Raw genomic sequence first — 18217 nt, 5'->3', positions numbered from 1 at the left:
AAATTGGCTGAACCGTTTGAACCTTTCGTAGGTTCCGGGTGGCAGTTTGAAATACTGAAAACTCTTGTCCAAGCAGGGGAGTAACCCGGAGACGTATGGCAATGATGCTGTCAATGGATGAAGTCCCGCGGGATAAAGATATTTTCCGACCAAGAGTTGGGAAAGAAGAAAATATGAAGTTGGCGTTCTTCAAGTTTCCCCGTGTTGCCAAGATTGCCGGAAGACGTGAAGCGTTAGCAAGGCGGAAACAAGAGGTGAATCTCGGAGAACTCTGGGGGCTACTGTTGTGGGTATACTTCATGGGTGTACCATCGACAGTGCCTAGATCCGGCAAGCCCGGGTGGCCCACAGACGGTGATGTGGCATGTGGCCCATCGGGCGGCCCAGTTGATGTTGATCATGAAGGATGAAGTCCAGCCCAGGATCAGGGAGCCGGATCCCAACCGACCTTCGGAGGAACCCGGATCCGTCAAGGCCCACGAGGAACCTGGATCCAGTACGACGTAGAAGGAAGGCGGAACCTTGACGTACACGGCAAGACATTGTACCGTAGTTAGGCAACCTGTAATCCGGCTAGGACTCTCCATGTAAACCCTAGATCCGTGCGCCTATATAAGCCGGATCCCGGAAGCCCTAGAGGCACAACCACAACTCATTGTAACAACGCGAAAGCGCCCAGATAATTCCAGACAAGCAGCAGTAGGCCTTGCCATCGTGCGAGTGTTCCGAAGCTGGGTAAATCGCGTACCACTGTCCCGAGTGCTGTCCGCCCTATGGCCCCTACTTCTTCTCCCCCTCGTGAGGATCCCTCCTCCGAGGTACCGTCGATTAGGCAACGACACAAGGGAATCTTCAAAGACCCAAGAAATTTGTAGGGAAATTCACTCTGCTAGCAATCGGGTACATATAAAGAGATTTTACAGTAAAGATTTCAGATTTAGTCAGCAGCCACTTAACTCTATGTGGAGTATTTTTTAACCTAATATAGGAACATAGCTCCTTGAGCTCTTCCCAGTCAACGTCTCCTCACGTCTAAAACTCAAGCAGGACCAACCTTTTGTAAAAATAGTATGTAGTGTAACATGCTGACTAAAAGTTAGGTTATAAAGCGAGAAAAATCTTAAATAAAGAGGTTTATGAAAAATCCCGTTATGCTCCCAAAACCTCGTCTTCTGTCCATCATTTGAAATCATTTCACAATATTTATAAATATATTTCTTATGGGAATAATACCAGCCTAAAAATGTGAGTGGGAAGGAAATGGCCTACATTGAGTCAAAGTCTTTTATTCAAGTACTTTGCTCTTATCATCTCCTGCCACAACCCATCTTTATTTACAATCTTCCAAAATTATAACTGTATTTTTACGGTTATAATTCTAAGTGTGTACATCTTCTATTAGAATATTTCAGTCTACGCAAAAAAAAACTCACATGACAATTATTAGCGCATATAAAATGGTAGCAAAATTGGGAGGAGAGAAAAGGGGAAGACACTAGATAACTAGTCTATGTTGTTATAGATTCTATTACCACCAATTTTGAACATTACTTTAATGAGACTTTTTTTAGGTTCAATGTGAATAAGATTTATGTCTTATGTAGGTTTCTCATGGATGTTATTATGATTATGGTCATATACAAGATAACCTTGATCTATTTATTATTCAAATATGGAGAGCATAAGAGTTTAGAATTTTCTTGATATTTGAAAGGCACATCATATACACCATGGTTCATTGCCTCATTGAGATGACGTTGACTTTAGGATTGACGGTAACAACAATTGAAAGGGCTCTCTTGGCAACAAAGATCATCAAGACCAAGTTCGGAACAAGATGTACATGATGCTTCTTGATGACTTGGTGACATGCTACATCGAGCGGGGGATATTCAAAAAAGTTGCTCAATAGAATCATGGTTTTCTTTTAAAAAAGAGCTTTGGTCTAGGAGTTCTAAACGTCATTAAAGATTCATTGTTGATATGGTTTTAGATTCTACTTATATTTCAATATATTTATATTTTCATTGTACTAAGTGATTATGTTTGAATTATATGTAGCATTAATGTCTTAGAACTACTTTGGACTTTGCATATATTTTAGAGTTTGCCCCACCTCCAAAAAAAATTAGAGGTGGGGCAAACTCTAAAATATGTGCCCACTAAGAGCCACTAATTGGGCAAGTGTAACCATGTATCTTGGGCCGGACGGCACTGCGGCACTGGTCTTCTGGGTTTTGGCTTAGGTGACTTGTTATTGGTACCGAAGAACATACCCCTATTTCCTGCATGACGGGCGGGTGAGCAATGTTCCGCCCAAAGCAGCCTCAACATGGGATTTTGTCAATCACATCCACAGAATTCTGTCATCTTAATGTGTTTACATTCTTTTGTGCGTAACAATCTTACACGATGCACACAATATCGCTCGCACGTCCACATCCACATGTCAATCACGCATTAATTCACACTCACACGCTGGACTTCACCATGTCGCTGTACCCCGTCTGCAGGTCGTGGAACCTCGACCACAGCATGATCCCGCCGTACTTGCTGGACTTCTTCACCACCGGAAGCACCGTTGAGATGAGGTCGCTCGTTTGGATGAACCCGCTGCCGGCTGCCGCGGGCGCCGCCGGGAGCCCCAGGAACACCTGTTTCGCCGGTATCCCCGTCCACCTGTCCCACGCGCTCGCCAGGTTGCCCACGCCGGCGGTGGCGTTGAACTGGCACGGCGGGTTGTTGTAGAACTGCACCCACACGTAGTCGAACAGTCCGGTGTTGAGCGCCGGACCGAGCGACGCGTCCGGGAACGGGCACTGCGGCGCCGCCGAAAGGTACAACGGCTTGTACCCCGACAGCTTCTTGAGCTCCCGCGCCAGGTCGTCCCAGTGCGCGCTGTTGCCGCTCTCGATGTCGAAGTCGACGCCGTCGAGGACGGCGTCGCCGAGGGGCCTGGAAGCCGACGCGCCGCCGAGGTAGTTGTCCCAGATGTACTTCGCGACGTTCTTGGCGTCCGCCGCGGATGAGAGGCCGTACCTAACGACGCCGCCGCCGATGGAGAGCAGGACCTTGACGCCGCGGCTCTGGCAGGACTTGATTTGGGCGCCCACGAAGGTGCACCCGTTGGACGCCGGGTCGCAGTGGCCCGCCAGGTTCAGCACGGGCGTCTGGCCGTTGCCGAAGGTGAAGAGGAACGCCACGTTCACGAACTTGAAGTTGCCCGTCGCGCACGTCTGCGCAGCGAGTCCTCGTTCCCGTTCTGGCCCCAGTAGATCGCGATGCTGCCGGCGCGCGCTCCGGCGGCCAGTCCGGCTACGGTAAGCAGCAGCATTGCCAGAGACAATTTGCTCGCCATCTCGATTTCCTGCCGGTGGTAGCTGAATAGTATGGAGTACTACTATGCGAACGAAGGAAGGTTCTTGGTGTATATATAGCTGATGAATCATCCAGCGATCGAGGCGCCAGAGCAGCAGCGACGCAGCTTCGTTCAACGGCTCATCGTTCGTTAGGCCGGTCTGCTCTGCTCCCCGCCGTCACAAGTTGACCGGGCACGTCTGGATGAAGATATGAGAATGAGTGGTGTTAGCATCTGCGACTGCGACTTAATTGTCCTCGCAATCAGGGCGTTGGCGGAGTGCAAGCTGGGCACAGTCGGCAGCGGTTGACCTGAACTCGTCCTTGTTTTTCAGACTAGCTTCCGTTGATCGCGCGCCCATCTGCCCAGATGCCAAGGGAAGACTCCTTCCTCACCAGTTTCTCCTCCAAATTTGCTTCGATTTGCTGAAACCTTCGGGTGCGTGAGAGCGCGATGCTTGGGCGGTAATGCCGCCGCATGTGCAAGTGTGGCTGGCCTAATTTGTTATTCCGAGAGGCGGCTCTCGGCAACTAAACTTGTTTTTGAACAAACGCAGACTAGCAACCGTTTGCTGATATGCACAGACTGCAGAGGTCCCATATCACGGATGATACCGTGGAAATAAAAAGGAAATTAATCTTCTAGTCTCTGTCGGTTGTGAAATGTCACGCATAAGTCACAAGACATTTAAAGTTCCAACGATTAGGTTGTGGCCCTGAATTGTACTCATGGAATGGGTAGTTGGAAAATTCAATCAATCCCATTTTTCATACACCCTATACATTTTGCCTTCGTTGTTGTAGGATCTGCTTATATTATCACATCCTTTTTCATATTAGCACTACTGCACTAGAGCTTATCTCCCGTGACCTTTCGCTGTCGGTTCAACGATTCAGGCACAACAAGTATCTAGAAAATAAAAATCTATTCGACGAACAAACAAAGCCATGTGACTCGGACATCTTCGAGCTGTTCGCAGGGTAGGCCAAAATCCTCCAAACTTTACGGCCGAATCCGACGATTAACAACTTTAAGAGATGTCCCTGGAGAACTGATTGACCTTTTTTTTGTAATGCCACTGCGGTGAGGAATGGATAATCACTTAATCAGCCGACTAAATTGGATTACCCTGTGTGCTCATCCCGATTCCCAACTTGACAAAAACTATATATTGGATGATGTCCACTTGTCCAGTGCTGCACTGCACTAGCAACTGTTAAATTATAGGACAATGTTGATAACATAAAGGACATAATTGGCACTTTCATACATTATATATAGTGAAAATTATGTAGTTTGAATACGAACGACCGCACTGAAATTATTTAGCGAAAAGTGAACGCCACTGGAATATGTTATTTGGAGATGTGATCAATGCTTCATACTTCATAAGGTGGAGTGTTACTCACACGAAAAAAATGTTTGTAGCATCAGTACCTACAGAAATTTAAAATTTGAGGTTTCAACAACATCGATTCACAACCGAATTTTGAAAAACAAGATGGTAATTGTAAACGTGTGCAATTTTTTTATACAAATAACTGGTTTTGTTGTTAAATAAGTGGATTTTCCTAATCCACCATGCTGATAACCATGGCTCTAGCATTGACCTCCAGATTTAATGTTTTAAAACTCGTAGAACCAATACTACATTTTATGTTGCACTTCAATTCTTTTAGTGCTTATGATAAAAAAGATAAAGTTGGCTACTTTTTTTTATCAATAAACTGAGACAATAGAACAATTTGTTCCACTCGATAAACAATTATTACAACACTCTGAACTTCCTTTTCTCTATGATTTTTTTGTAAAGTTGGCAGGGAAATAGTATTTCCTCAGTTTTACTAAGATGTACCATTATATAAATACAAATCTGTAATGGATTGCAAATACAAGACAGACAACAAACAATAGAGTCTTCAATATTTTAACAGGTAGACAGAAATCTTCATAAGTCATATTCTCTCGCTTCAACATTCACATCTTTTTCTCTCAAGAAAAATCACATATTTATTTTGAAACAAGGCAAATGATTTGCCATTTTCATCAATAGAGAAGAAGTTCTAGAACAAGTTTAGCCTAGGAAAAGTCTTAGGCATTTACACCAAAACCTACACTTCCAGAATTACATTCACATCTTGCTTGTGTACCAAACATGCACGGCAAAGGCAATTTTTTTTTGCCAAGTGTTACACTCGGCGCAGGCTGGTCGATAAAGATTGCCTCGGCATAGACTCTTTACCGATTGTTTTTTGCGGGTGCTTGGCAAAGGCTTCGCCATGTAATTTTTGTCGAACACACGATGGACAAAAGAAGACGCATGTTTGGATACTGTTAAGGCGCAACGCCTTTGCTGAGTTCAGACAAATGGCAAAGACTGTGTGCCTTATTGTGCTGCCACGTAGCCTGTTGGATTTGCCAAGTGTTTTTAAACAACACTCGGCAAAGAGTGTATCTATATTAAAGAAAAGGGATGCCGAGGCTCCGCCGTCCTCTGACATGCCCAGGCCCGGCGGTGCTATTCCACCGTCATTTAACGTGGCAACATCAAGCGGGAAAAGCAGCGTCCTCTTGCCGCACCTGGTCACGCCGCGACATATCCCTACTCTCCACCGCCATGTAATTTTCCTCGTGGCAGCATAAGCGGCGGCCGCGGGCAAGATCTGGTCGGCCGGCCTCATGGCGGTGGAACACAGCGGCCATCGTCGGAGCCAAGGAACGCGTCGGCCAGCTTCATAGTGGAGGGACGCGACGCCATAAAGTTACATAAGGATAAATTTTATTCATTGTACAACGTAAGTCCATGAAAATCACAAATAATTAACATTAAGCTAGTTTAATCTTGAAATAAATATCTAGGTTTTATTCGCAAAGTAATAACGGAGAAGGAACATTTTCTCACAAAATAGAGTGTCATCTTCTGACTAAAGGACCACGGCGCCATGGTGGATTGCAGATCCATGACTTGGAGGCATATGCGTAAAAACTGTCGCGTGATTTTTATTATGTTGAAATGCTGATACATCCATACAGGCATATGCGTGTCTACGAAACATAAGTTGACACCACTGCCATCTACACTGGACTCACACCTGACACCTCCAGTGATATAACTCGTGACAAGGACAAAGAATACACACACAGAAACAAAACCACGAGGCTGAGAAGACCACCAAACAAATACACACATGCAACACATCGTCGGGACGAAAATTGCAGAGAATCACACTTGGCTCTTGATGGCGTCGCTGTAACCCGTGCGGTCGTCGTAGAACTTGGACCACAGCATGACGCCACCGTACTTGGGAGAGCCCTTGATCAGCGGCAGAACACGCGAGGTGAGCTCGCGGGCGGGCACGAACCCCGTCCCTGCAGCATCTTTGGAAGCCGGTAGTCCAAGGAAGATCTTCCCCGCCGGCACCGACTCCCACTTCTTCCATGCGTTAAGGAATGCACTCCGACCAGCGCTAAACTGGCACTCCTCATTGTTGTAGAATTGCACCCACACGAAGTCGAACAGCCCCGTGTTGATCGCGCCGCCGTCCCACTCGTCGGGGAATGGGCACTGCGGCGCAGCGCTCAGCAGCACCGTCGTGCCACCGTTCTTGCCCAACTTCTTCAGGTCCGTTGCGAGATTGTTCCAGAACTTGGCGCTGCCGAGCTCGATGTCGAAGTCGATGCCGTCGAGTACGGCGTCGCCCAAAGGGCGAGAGGAAGACGTGCCGCCCAGGTAGTTGTTCCATAGGTACATGGCGACCTGACTGGCGTCGCCAGGGGACGAGAGGCCGTAGCTCCCGTCGCCGCCGCCGATGGAGAGCAGGACCTTGACGCCGCTGCGCTGGCACGACTGGATATCTTTGCTCTGGCTTCTGCAGCCACCTGACGAGGGGTCGCAGTGGCTGGCAAGGTTTAGCTCCGGCGTCTGGCCCTTGCCGAACTTGGGAAGGAAAGCAAGGATGACAAACTCGTAGTTTCCAGACGCGCACGTCTCGGCCAGTGACGCCTCGCCGTCGTTCTGGCCCCAGTAGACGGCTATGCTGCCGGCCTGGCACGTCGCGAGGAAAGCCACGACGAGGGAGCCAGCGAACAAGAAGGGGGTGAGAGATCGGCTTTTCATGGCTGGCCTGGGATAAATTACCGGAGCTTGCCTAGCTAGAACAGGAAAGAGTGTAGAGAGGCTACTGAGAGACAGTGAGCTGTGCTTTGTGTTTTGAGTTGTGATGGGCTATTGCACACATCTGGTGTTTTTATAGTGGCTTGATGAAGAGCGCCTCAGCTCGTGCCGTACGTCACTGATGCTTTTTTTTTAAAGTAGCTTTCGTGGCGTCGCACGTCCGCTCCTGCGTCTGAATTTACCGAGACCTAGTGGTTGCGGTCAAGTAAAGCACACTACTTAACCATCCGTGAATGCTTAGCCACGGGCAGAAACTACCCATGCTTAATTTACTCGGACTGATCAACCGTTCATCACAGATTACTGAAGCAGAGCGCGTTCAGATCACAAACCAACCCACCGTAATAAACTAGAACACCAACAATACGTGCGACAAAATATTGTGCTTTCTGTGTTCCCTCTCCCAGAAGAGTAATTAACAAGCGGCTTATACACCTCAATCTCAAATATTGTAAAGTTAGTTAAAATCAAACTTTACAATACTCGACCGAAATTATAAAAAATATATTAACTTTCATAATATCAAATACATATAATATGAAAAAATATTTTTATCATAATTATAATACAATAAATTTTATATTGTAGATGTTGATGTTTTTTGTAAATATCTGATCAAAGTTTACAAATGGTTCAGAGGTCATTATTGGAGCCTGCTCATATAACTTACTAAAGCAAGTTAGAGATTGTAAATTACTCTGACTTTCCTTTCTCAAAGACATATGATTTAGCTCTAATATGATTCAAATTATTCTGCGTAGTTTCAATTTGTGGTTTAATTAATTTTACCTGCCAACCAAAATTATGACATAACAAATTTTGTTTATATAGTTTATACATTAATTACCTAAAATAATTAGCTATGTCACATAATACACAACATCTGCTACAGTACACTCTAACCTTCTTAAAGGTTTTGTTACACTATCCTATTAGGGCTCTCACTTACTTTCTCAACGTGAGAGGACCCAGTTCCACCATTATTGTGTGTACATTCATGTTGTAGGACCAAAACCTTGAGTTTGCTTCGATGCGATAATATTTAGCAAAACACGGCACAATCCGTTGTCTACTTCAAGACTAATTAGAAACCAATATTGTGCACATGTGAAATGGCAGGACTATCAAGGAGTTATTGGTAGCCTCAACTGACCATAATTTTTTTTTGTGTGCTTTGTCGGTAAATTTGACTTTAACCAATCTTCACTTTCCTTGAAGTTCCTTTAAAGATAGGTTTTAGAAGAGATCTCACTAGTAAAGAGTGGGCGGCATGGTGTTACCTGCCAAAACCCACCGGCGAGCAGCGACGAGCAACACGAAGAGCCGGGAGGCTCCCAGGACTGCTGGTGGGCCCTGGTCCCTCGGGCGACGGCCCGCAATGCTCCGGCACACGTCCTGGCGGTTGCAAGGGCGTGCCACCTGACCTATACCTGGTCAGGAAGGTGATGGATTGCTTCAATTAGTTTCCTGCATGGCAAACACGTAAACATTAAATACGAGCCCCGATCGGCTCTTAGGTTGTCCTGTGAATCGGCTCAAAGAGCCGATTGCCCCATGATTCACGTTGGATTTACAATGACATGGGGACCCTGCTTTATCAATGCAAAGTTAAACCAATCTACAACGGTTTAGGGTTTTCACCGCATGACCGGAACATCCTACACGTAGTTGAGCCTAGCAGATACGAAAGATGATGGAAAGCTAGTCCCAAAAGAGGCCTAAAAACCAACATGAAGTCGATTCCCGGAACAATCCCTTCTAGGGTCAGCCAACTACACCTTACGCACTACCGGATCGTTCAACCCGTTTGCAAGGCCTAACCATGCGGATATCAAACTAATCCTTGGAGAACAAGGAATAACTATAACAGATCGGATCTACTAAATAAAGATTAAGCAAGATGCTGCCCTTACACCCGAGATAGGTGTAAGGGCAGCTAGATATTGAGGGACAGCGTAGCTAAACAAGCATAACATTAAAGCATCGACGTCAGCCCCAAAACATCTACGATAAGGGTGTTGCTCGTCATCAAAAAGGCTTCAGCACGAGCAACACCAGCAACGAATAAACAGATACTGCCTAGATCGCAAGATGACGCTCTCGAAACAAGGGGTGGCGATGCGCCTGGATTGGTTTATCGTGAACGTGATCGTCCTCTTTCTCAATAACCCTAGGTACATATTTATAGTCCGTGGACTTTCTAATTCAGGAATAAACCTAGTCGTGTACGAGCTAAACTCTATCTCTTAATTCTAAACTAAGATGCAATCTACCATAATGTACAGATACACGGGCAATCTAGCCCAAATTCTCGCACAAGGCCGATTCAGAGACACTTCGTGTACGTATCCTCCAAGCCCATCTCAATTACAGCCCATCTTCTGATTTGGCCAAAATCTGGTGATAACACATGCCCCCCTGGTTTTGGCAATAATAATTCCAAAACCACTCTGTTTTTTCTTCGTCGGGTCACGCGTTGCAGAGCAGAACCGCTTCAGTGTCTTTCCATCATGATGCCTTGTCTTCTCAACTTCTGCACGATTGACAGTTTTGGCACCGCATCCTCGAAAACTGCTCAAGCATTGAATCATCTCCACTATACCCCCTTTATTTAACCGCATCGAGCAGTTCGCTTCCTCATCGCCTCCTCATCCTCTGCTCCTCTGTAGCACTCGAAAACCCTCCTCCCACCATGGACTCCTCCTCCTCTTCCTCCTCCGGTCTCTCTTTCCAGTCCTCCTCCTCCAGCGAGCCGATGCCGGAGTATGACCCGATAAGGGCGTACGAGGCCCGCGCCCCGGAGTGGTGGGATGAGAGGGACTGGGACTTCTCCGTCGAGTCCGAGGACGATGATTCCTTGACCGACGGGGAGGAGGACCTCCACTTCCTCGCGGACGGGGCTTTGGAGGAGGCAAGCGACGACGACGCCTTCTCTTGGGATGCGGGCCTCTCCTCCGACGAGGAAGACGAGGAAACGGAGGAGGACACCTCCTCCGACGAGTACCCGCCGGCGAAACGCCTCCGCGCCGGGTCAGAAGACGATGACGACGACGATGATGAAGATGAAGACGAAGCTCCTGCCAAGGGCTTCAGCAGCGACGAGGAGGTCACCGGCAGCAGCGCCGACAGCGGCACAGACGACGACGACGAGGGCAGCGACGGCCCCTAGGCTAGGGGCTACTAGCATAGGACTAGTAGTAGCAATTTAGGTAGCAGATCATCCTTTTGAGAGCAATCGACTCTTCCTTGTAAAAAATCCTCTTATCAATAAAGAATATTTCCCAATTCGATTTCTCCGATTGTCCAAGTAAGTGCATATACCAAGAACCGATAGTAATATATCGATTTTTCACCGTCAAACGCCAATAAGGCCAAATTCAATTACCCAAATCCAAACGGTAATCTGTGACCCTTGCTTGTAACAGTTTGTTCCTCTAGAGTCGATGGCTGCGCATCGGCTTTTTTATTCTAAAGTCGATGTCTGTGCATCGGCTGTACTTTGCAAAATTTGCAAAAAAAAATTACTGGCCGATTTCATGCATCGGCCCCCATATTTTACTGCCCATCATCCCACATACTTGGGAAATACTTCTTGAGATGCTGGCCATTAACAGCCACTGGGAACTTCACGCCGCTCAGCTCCTCGAGCATGTATGCGTTACCCTTTAAAACTTGGTCGACTCTGTACGGCCCGTGCCAATTTGGAGACCATTTACCATACACTTTATCCTTAGTCCCCAACGGTAACACAGCTTCCCATACCAGATCACCAACGTGGAACTCTTTTGGTCTCACCTTCTTATTGTACGCGCGAGCTACCTTGGCTTTGTTCTCTTTAATCTTCTCAAGCGACCACAGTCTAAGTTCCGTGACATCCTCAATGCTATCACTCATCAGGGCTGCATATTCTTCAGTTGTTAAATCATTCTGAAACGTAATCCGTCTCGAGCCAGCCGTGATTTCCCAGGGCAACACGGCTTCTTGTCCATAGACCAGATGGTATGGCGAGGTTTTTATCGCTCCATGACATGACATGCGATAAGCCCACAAAGCCTCTGACAATACCTCGTGCCAACGTCTAGGGTGCTCGTCGATTTTCCTCTTAATCAGCTTGATAAGGCTCTTGTTAGACGCTTCAGCCTGCCCATTTGCTTGAGCATAGTATGGAGACGATCGGATCAGCTTAATTCCCATGTCCTCACAGAACTTTCTAAACTCGCGAGAAATAAAAACCGAACCTCCATCGGTCGTGATAGTCTGGGGAATCCCGAACCTATGAATGACATGCTCCTTCACGAAATTGATGACATCTTTCGATGCCACTGACTTCATAGGGACGGCCTCCACCCATTTAGTGAAATAATCTGTAATGGCCAGAACCCACTCATGGCCTTTGCTCGATGGAGGATTAATTTTGCCGATCATATCCATGCCCCAACCTCGAAACGGCCAAGGCTTGATGATGGGATTCATCGCTGATGCAGGTACCATCTGAATACTCCCAAACTTCTGACATGCTTGACACCCTTTATAGTACTTAAAACAATCCTCAAGCATGGTGGGCCAATAAAATCCCGATCGCCTGATCAGCCATTTCATCTTATGAGCCGATTGGTGAGTTCCACAGGCGCCTTCGTGTACCTCGTGTAAGAGCCGATTCGACTCGGCCGTTCCCAAACATTTGAGGAGTAACCCTTCCAAAGTTCTGTAGAACATGTCATCCCCAATAAGGACATACTTCATGGTCTTGTATCTTATCCGTTTAGGTGCCCCCCGAGCCGAATCTTTCAAGTAATTGAAGATATCGGCTCTCCGATCATCTGGCTCCAGGAACTGTACCAGAACATCGGCTCCATCTGCTACGTCCTTGTAGCCTGACGCCATCTGTGCGAGATCGTTTGCCTCGGTATTTTGTGACCTTGGGATCCAATTGAAGTTTAGGTACCTAAATTGTGCCATTAGCTCACGGCATTGCATCCATAATGGGAAGAGCGACTCGCTTTCGCATCTATATTCCTCCGTGAGTTGGGAAATCACCAATTTGGAGTCTCCAAAAAGCTCCACGGCTTCTGCCCCGGCTTCCAATAGCAACTCCATTCCCTTGTGTATTGCTTCATACTCGGCGACATTGTTGGTGCAAGGGGTAGGTAGCCTGATGGAGAAGGAATATGTTGCCCCCCGAGGCGACACGAGTAGAATGCCGATGCCGCAACCATCATCACAAACCGATCCATCGAAAAACATTGCCCATGCACGCACAGACAGTGCTGCTATATCAGTGTTGATTCGTTCAGCAATAAGATCGGCCAACGCTTGTCCCTTGACTGCTTTCGCAGGCTGATACCGGATATCAAATTCTGATAATGCAAACATCCACTTACCGAGTCGGCCTTTCAACACAGGAGCCGACAACATATGCTTGATGACATCTGATTTGCATATGACGACAATTTCCGCTGACAGCAAGATGTGATGAAGCTTGGTGCAGGTGAAAAATAAGCAGAGGCACAACTTCTCGATCTCAGGGTACCTAGTTTCTGCATCCAACATCCTTCTGCTGAGGTAGAAAACCACTTTCTCCAGACCATCATAAACTTGCACCACCACTGAGGCGATGGAAGTGTCAGCTACTGACAAGTAAATGTAGAATGGCCTGTCCAGCTGGGGCGGAACCAACACAGGTGGCTTCGTTAGATACTCCTTAATCTCGTCAAATGCTTGTTGTTGCTCTGCCCCCCAGCGAAACTCCTCATCAGATTTAATTTTTACCAACCCCATGAACGGCTCAATTCGTCCTGACAGATTGGAGATGAACCTTCTGACGAAATTGATTTTGCCGATGAGACACTGGAGTTCCTTCTTCGTGGTAGGTGGCTTCATTGTTCGCACTGCCTCTTGACTTTTCAGGCCGATCTCAATTCCTCGTTCATGAACCAAGAAACCCAAGAATTGACCGGCCGTTACACCAAAAGCACACTTCTTTGGATTCATTCTTAGTCCGAACTTTCTAGTTCGGTCCAGGACGTGTCGCAAATCTTCCAAGTGTCCTTCCACTGAAACAGACTTGACTACCACGTCATCGATGTAAATCTCCACCAATTTGCCGATCAGATCATGAAAGATGTAGTTCATGGCTCTTTGGTACGTTGCGCCGGCATTCTTCAGTCCAAATGGCATGACCACATATTCAAACAAGCCCACCGAGCCCGGTACTCTGAATGCAGTCTTGTGTATATCTTATGGAGCCATAAAAATTTGGTTGTAACCGGCATTGCCATCCATGAAACTCAAAACCTTATGACCAGCAGCTGCATTGATCAACGTCTCTGCTACCGGTATTGGGTACTCATCCTTTGGAGTGGCTCTATTGAGATCTCGAAAGTCTATGGCGACGCGCCATCGGCCGTCCTTTTTCTCTACAGACACGATGCTAGAAATCCACTCAGCATACCTGCATGGCCTGATGAACCCGGCGTTCAACATTTTCTCGATCTCTTTCTTGACTTCTTCTAAAATTTTGGCCTTCATCTGTCGTGCCCGCTGCTGGAACGGCCGAAATCCTTTCTTAAGAGGGAGCCGATGCTCAATGATGCTCCTGTCTAACCCGGGCATCTCTGCGTAATCCCAGGCGAAACAATCTGGGTATTCTTTCAATAAAGCTATCATCAGGCTCCTCAGATGCGGATCTAACTTTTTGCTGATAAATGTTGGTCGTGGCTTATCCCCAGGACCAATGTCAATCTCTTCTAGCTCATCAGCTGATGTAAACCCATACCCTAGCTTCCCGTCGCCTGCTAGATCGATGCTGAACACAGGCAAAACGTATGGCAAGGATAATTTTGGCCGATTGCTGGAATCGGCCTTCTTCTTGATTGCATTGCTCAATGAGGGTTTACAACTTATTGGTGCTCTATGACGACTACGTGACATGCTTGAGGTGAGATCATTGCTTTTTATTTTTTGGGGCCGATCGCAGGGATCGGCCTTGCCACGTACGTCGATTGATGTTGCTCTTGCTACTCTGTCAGGCCGGTGGATAAGACCAGCCTCACCCCGTTTTTTGAAGCTTCGATGCGCTCACAGCCGTCCAAACTGATTCCAGAGATCGGCTCTTGGTCGTCTGCATCCCAAATATTCATGGCAGCTAATGAGATCTCGATCGAGTCATCTGCATGAACGACCTCCACTTCATCTCCATCCCACTGTATCAGGCATTGGTGCATTGTAGATGGAATGCAGCAGTTGGCGTGAATCCAATCCCTCCCTAGCAGGACAGCGTAGGTGCTCTTGCTGTCGACGATGAAGAATGATGTAGGGATGGTTTTTCGGCCTACGGTTAAATCCACGTTCAGAACGCCTGGTGTCTCTGATGCTTGGCCGTTGAAGTCGCTTAGTGTGACGTTGGTTTTGATCAGATCTGCATTAGAGCGTCCCAAACGCCTTAACATGGAGTATGGCATTATATTGACTGCCGCTCCTGTGTCAACCAACATCTTGCCGACGGGCTTCCCATTGATATAACCTTTCAGGTACAGGGCCTTCAAGTGTTTGTAGCCCTTCTCTCGTGGCTTTTCAAAGATAACTGGCCGTGGACCGCAGTCAAACTGTGCTATCGGCACTTCCTCAGTTCCTGGAGCTCGAAACTCCGATGGAAGTATGAACACCATATTTGTGCCAGCCGATGCACTCGCATCGGCTTTTACTTGCTTGGGGCGCCATTCTTTCTTCTGTGGACGACTCTCCTCGTCCAAAGTCTGCTGAATTTTCACGGCCAGATCAGGCCGAGCTTTCCTCAACGTGTGCAGGTACTGCGCTTCGGCTTCCTCCAAGTTACGTAGCCGCTGAACCCTACGCTTTTGAGAGTGGCTGAGTCCATCAGGACACCACCTTGGCCGGTGGTATCTGTCCTCTTCTTCATCTTCTGACTCCTCAAAATCTTCATCTTGAGATGACTCAGCTCGTTTGTTCTGTGGTGGGAGAGGCCCTAGACGCTTGAAAACTGACACTTCTCCTGCGTCCTTCTTCTGCCGTCTACACTCCGGGCAGTTTTCGATTGTAGGCAATCGGCTCATTCCTGAATCCCAGCAGTGCTTAAAGAAAGGACAGTCCCAGTGTCTATCCATGTCCTCCTGCTCTCTTGACCTCCCTTTAGCGCGGCGCTCATATCCTTCGTCGTCTCTATCGTACCGACGATATCTTCCATTGTCTACGTCAGATCGACGATATCTTTCGTCTACTCTGTCATATCGCCGATGTCGGTCGTACTGATGCTCATATTTATTCAGGAGATGCGCGGAGAGCGGTCGTTGGTACCGCACGTTTCTCACTTGTTCCTCGGTGAGATACCGTCTATCATCATATCTGGGCCGGTCGCGTGGATCGGCCTCCTCCTTATCTTTGCCACGGGAGTGACTGATGTCTTCTTTATCCTTGCCATGGCGGTCTACAGGCCCTGCCATGTTAACCTCAAATGAGAAACTGGGCCCGCACCCCGCGGAGTGATTGAGTTCCACCAAGTTAACACCAGGAAACGGGTGCGTGTCTACTTTCATGGCAAACTGACCGAGGATCAGACGGCCCTGTTCTATCGCCATTTGGATCTGCCGACGCAACACTTTGCAGTCATTGGTGGCATGGGTGAACGAGTGATGCCACTTGCAGTACGGTCTCCCGTTCATTTCTTGCGCCGTAGGGATTTTATGGCCTTCGGGTAACTTCAGCTGCTTTTCTTTCAGCAATAAATCGAATATCTGCTCAGTTTTGCTTATATCGAAGTCAAACCCTTTTGGAGGCCCTTGTGGTTTTACCCATTTGCAGGACACGGGAACTGCCCCCCGAGCCCATTCAGCCACGGCCACTTCCTGGTATTCTGCAGAATCCTCAACTTCTTCCTGTCTCGATCAGGCCTATCGGACGCTTGAACTTCTCTTGGTACAGCTCGGGTGGCGCTGCTCATACGAGTTAACCACGGACCATGTGCGCCCGTTGAACTGTAATCCACTTGGAAAGCCGGATCCTTGATCGGCGCTGCGAGGCCCAACATTGCCAGCTCGATCGCTTCCTTCTCATTTAGACGAGCCGAATAACATCGGTTCTTAACGATCTGAAAGCAGCTGGATGTACTCCGACACTGTTTCTCCGCGTCTTTGTCGTACCTATGCCAGATCGGCAATGCCAGCCTCGGTAGCCTCTGAGTGATATTGGACATGAAACTGCTCTTCCAGTTGCTTCCACGTCCGGACTGAGTTTGGTGGCAACGAGGTGTACCACCCAAAAGTCGATCCCGTGAGAGACTGCGCGAAAAACCTCACACGTAGCGGATCTGATGCTGAAATCATGCCCAATTGTACCAAATATCGGCTTACGTGCTCGATCGAGCTAGACCCTTCTGATCCATTGAACTTTGAGAACTCAGGGAGCCGATACTTGGGTGGTAGTGGGATCAAATCGTACTCGTCGGGGTACGGCTTGGAATAGCCGATTGTTTTCCTCTTTGGCAGGATGCCGAACTGGTCTCTCAAGATGGTACTGATTTGTTCCACAGTATGAGCTATAGGGACCGAGCTTTCATGACTCGTTCCGGTGGCATACTTAGCTAGCCACGCCTGTTTGTCGGCGTCTGCTCCAGAAATCCCTGCCGATGCAAGCTGGTTCGTGCGCTTCAAGTTATTGCAGTCCGACACGTATGTGCACACGTATCCATGTGGGATCTCTTTGGGTGGCTCATAGAGGAATTGGCAATCGCCAGGATCGCCTCCAACCTTGTAGACGACGTACGCCGGTGAACCCTGAAGCTCTGGAGCTGTAAGCGCGAACGGCAGCGGCGGTCTGGTCTGGAACGGTATTTCCCCCTGGTGAGTTCCTAGGGCAGGTCCTGACGGAGAGTACTGATGCTTCATGATTTCCTGAACCACGCGCACTGCAATGCGCTCGAAGGAGTTCACTAGGCTCTCAGAATGACGGTGTATAGAATGAGCCACCATGTAATTGAATTCCTGACGACGCAGCTACGGTGCGTTCCTCTGAAGGGGTAGACAGATCTACTTCGTCGAGAACACCTTCGGGTGAGAACCCTTTCCACCTGATGCCATGCGAACGGGTCTTCGTGAAAGAGCCGATGAGATCGGATTCGAAGACGGCTTTAATCTCATCATACTTCTTCTTGTGCTCCTCAGGCAGCTCTTGGTACGTGACTGGTTCGTCAGCCACCTCAGCTGCAGATTTCGACATAGCTACTGCAGATGTCGACGTACTTGCGGCGGATGTCGAAATAGTTGATGTTGTTTGTCCCACCGGGCGTGCCAGAATGTGTTGCCTGCCAAAACCCACCGGCGAGCAGCGACGAGCAACACGAAGAGCCGGGAGGCTCCCAGGACTGCTGGTGGGCCCTGGTCCCTCGGGCGACGGCCCGCAATGCTCCGGCACACGTCCTGGCGGTTGCAAGGGCGTGCCACCTGACCTATACCTGGTCAGGAAGGTGATGGATTGCTTCAATTAGTTTCCTGCATGGCAAACACGTAAACATTAAATACGAGCCCCGATCGGCTCTTAGGTTGTCCTGTGAATCGGCTTAAAGAGCCGATTGCCCCATGATTCACGTCGGATTTACAATGACATGGGGACCCTGCTTTATCAATGCAAAGTTAAACCAATCTACGACAGTTTAGGGTTTTCACCGCATGACC

At 48.0% G+C, this 18217-nt stretch overlaps 1 protein-coding gene and 1 pseudogene across 1 annotated transcript; both read right to left on the bottom strand.

Annotated features, from left to right (window-relative positions):
* Positions 1 to 2338: 2338 nt before the first annotated feature.
* On the bottom strand, positions 2339 to 3458 carry LOC127344348 (acidic endochitinase-like; annotated as a pseudogene).
* Positions 3459 to 6334: 2876 nt separating this feature from the next.
* On the bottom strand, positions 6335 to 7560 carry LOC127344347 (acidic endochitinase-like). Its single transcript, XM_051370584.2, has one exon. The coding sequence runs from the start codon at positions 7473 to 7475 to the stop codon at positions 6582 to 6584; it is 894 nt and encodes a 297-aa protein (XP_051226544.1). The 5' UTR covers positions 7476 to 7560; the 3' UTR covers positions 6335 to 6581.
* Positions 7561 to 18217: the final 10657 nt, after the last annotated feature.

This window comes from Lolium perenne, chromosome 3 (genome assembly GCF_019359855.2).
Source record: "Lolium perenne isolate Kyuss_39 chromosome 3, Kyuss_2.0, whole genome shotgun sequence".
Lineage (NCBI taxonomy): Eukaryota > Viridiplantae > Streptophyta > Magnoliopsida > Poales > Poaceae > Lolium > Lolium perenne.
The sequence above is the reverse complement of the archived record's forward strand: the minus strand, read 5'-3'. Positions and strand labels throughout refer to the sequence as shown.

Coding starts and splice junctions, on each gene's coding strand:
- LOC127344347 (XM_051370584.2), bottom strand. CDS start 7,475: ATGAAAAGCCGATCTCTCACCCCCTTCTTGTTCGCTGGCTCCCTCGTC.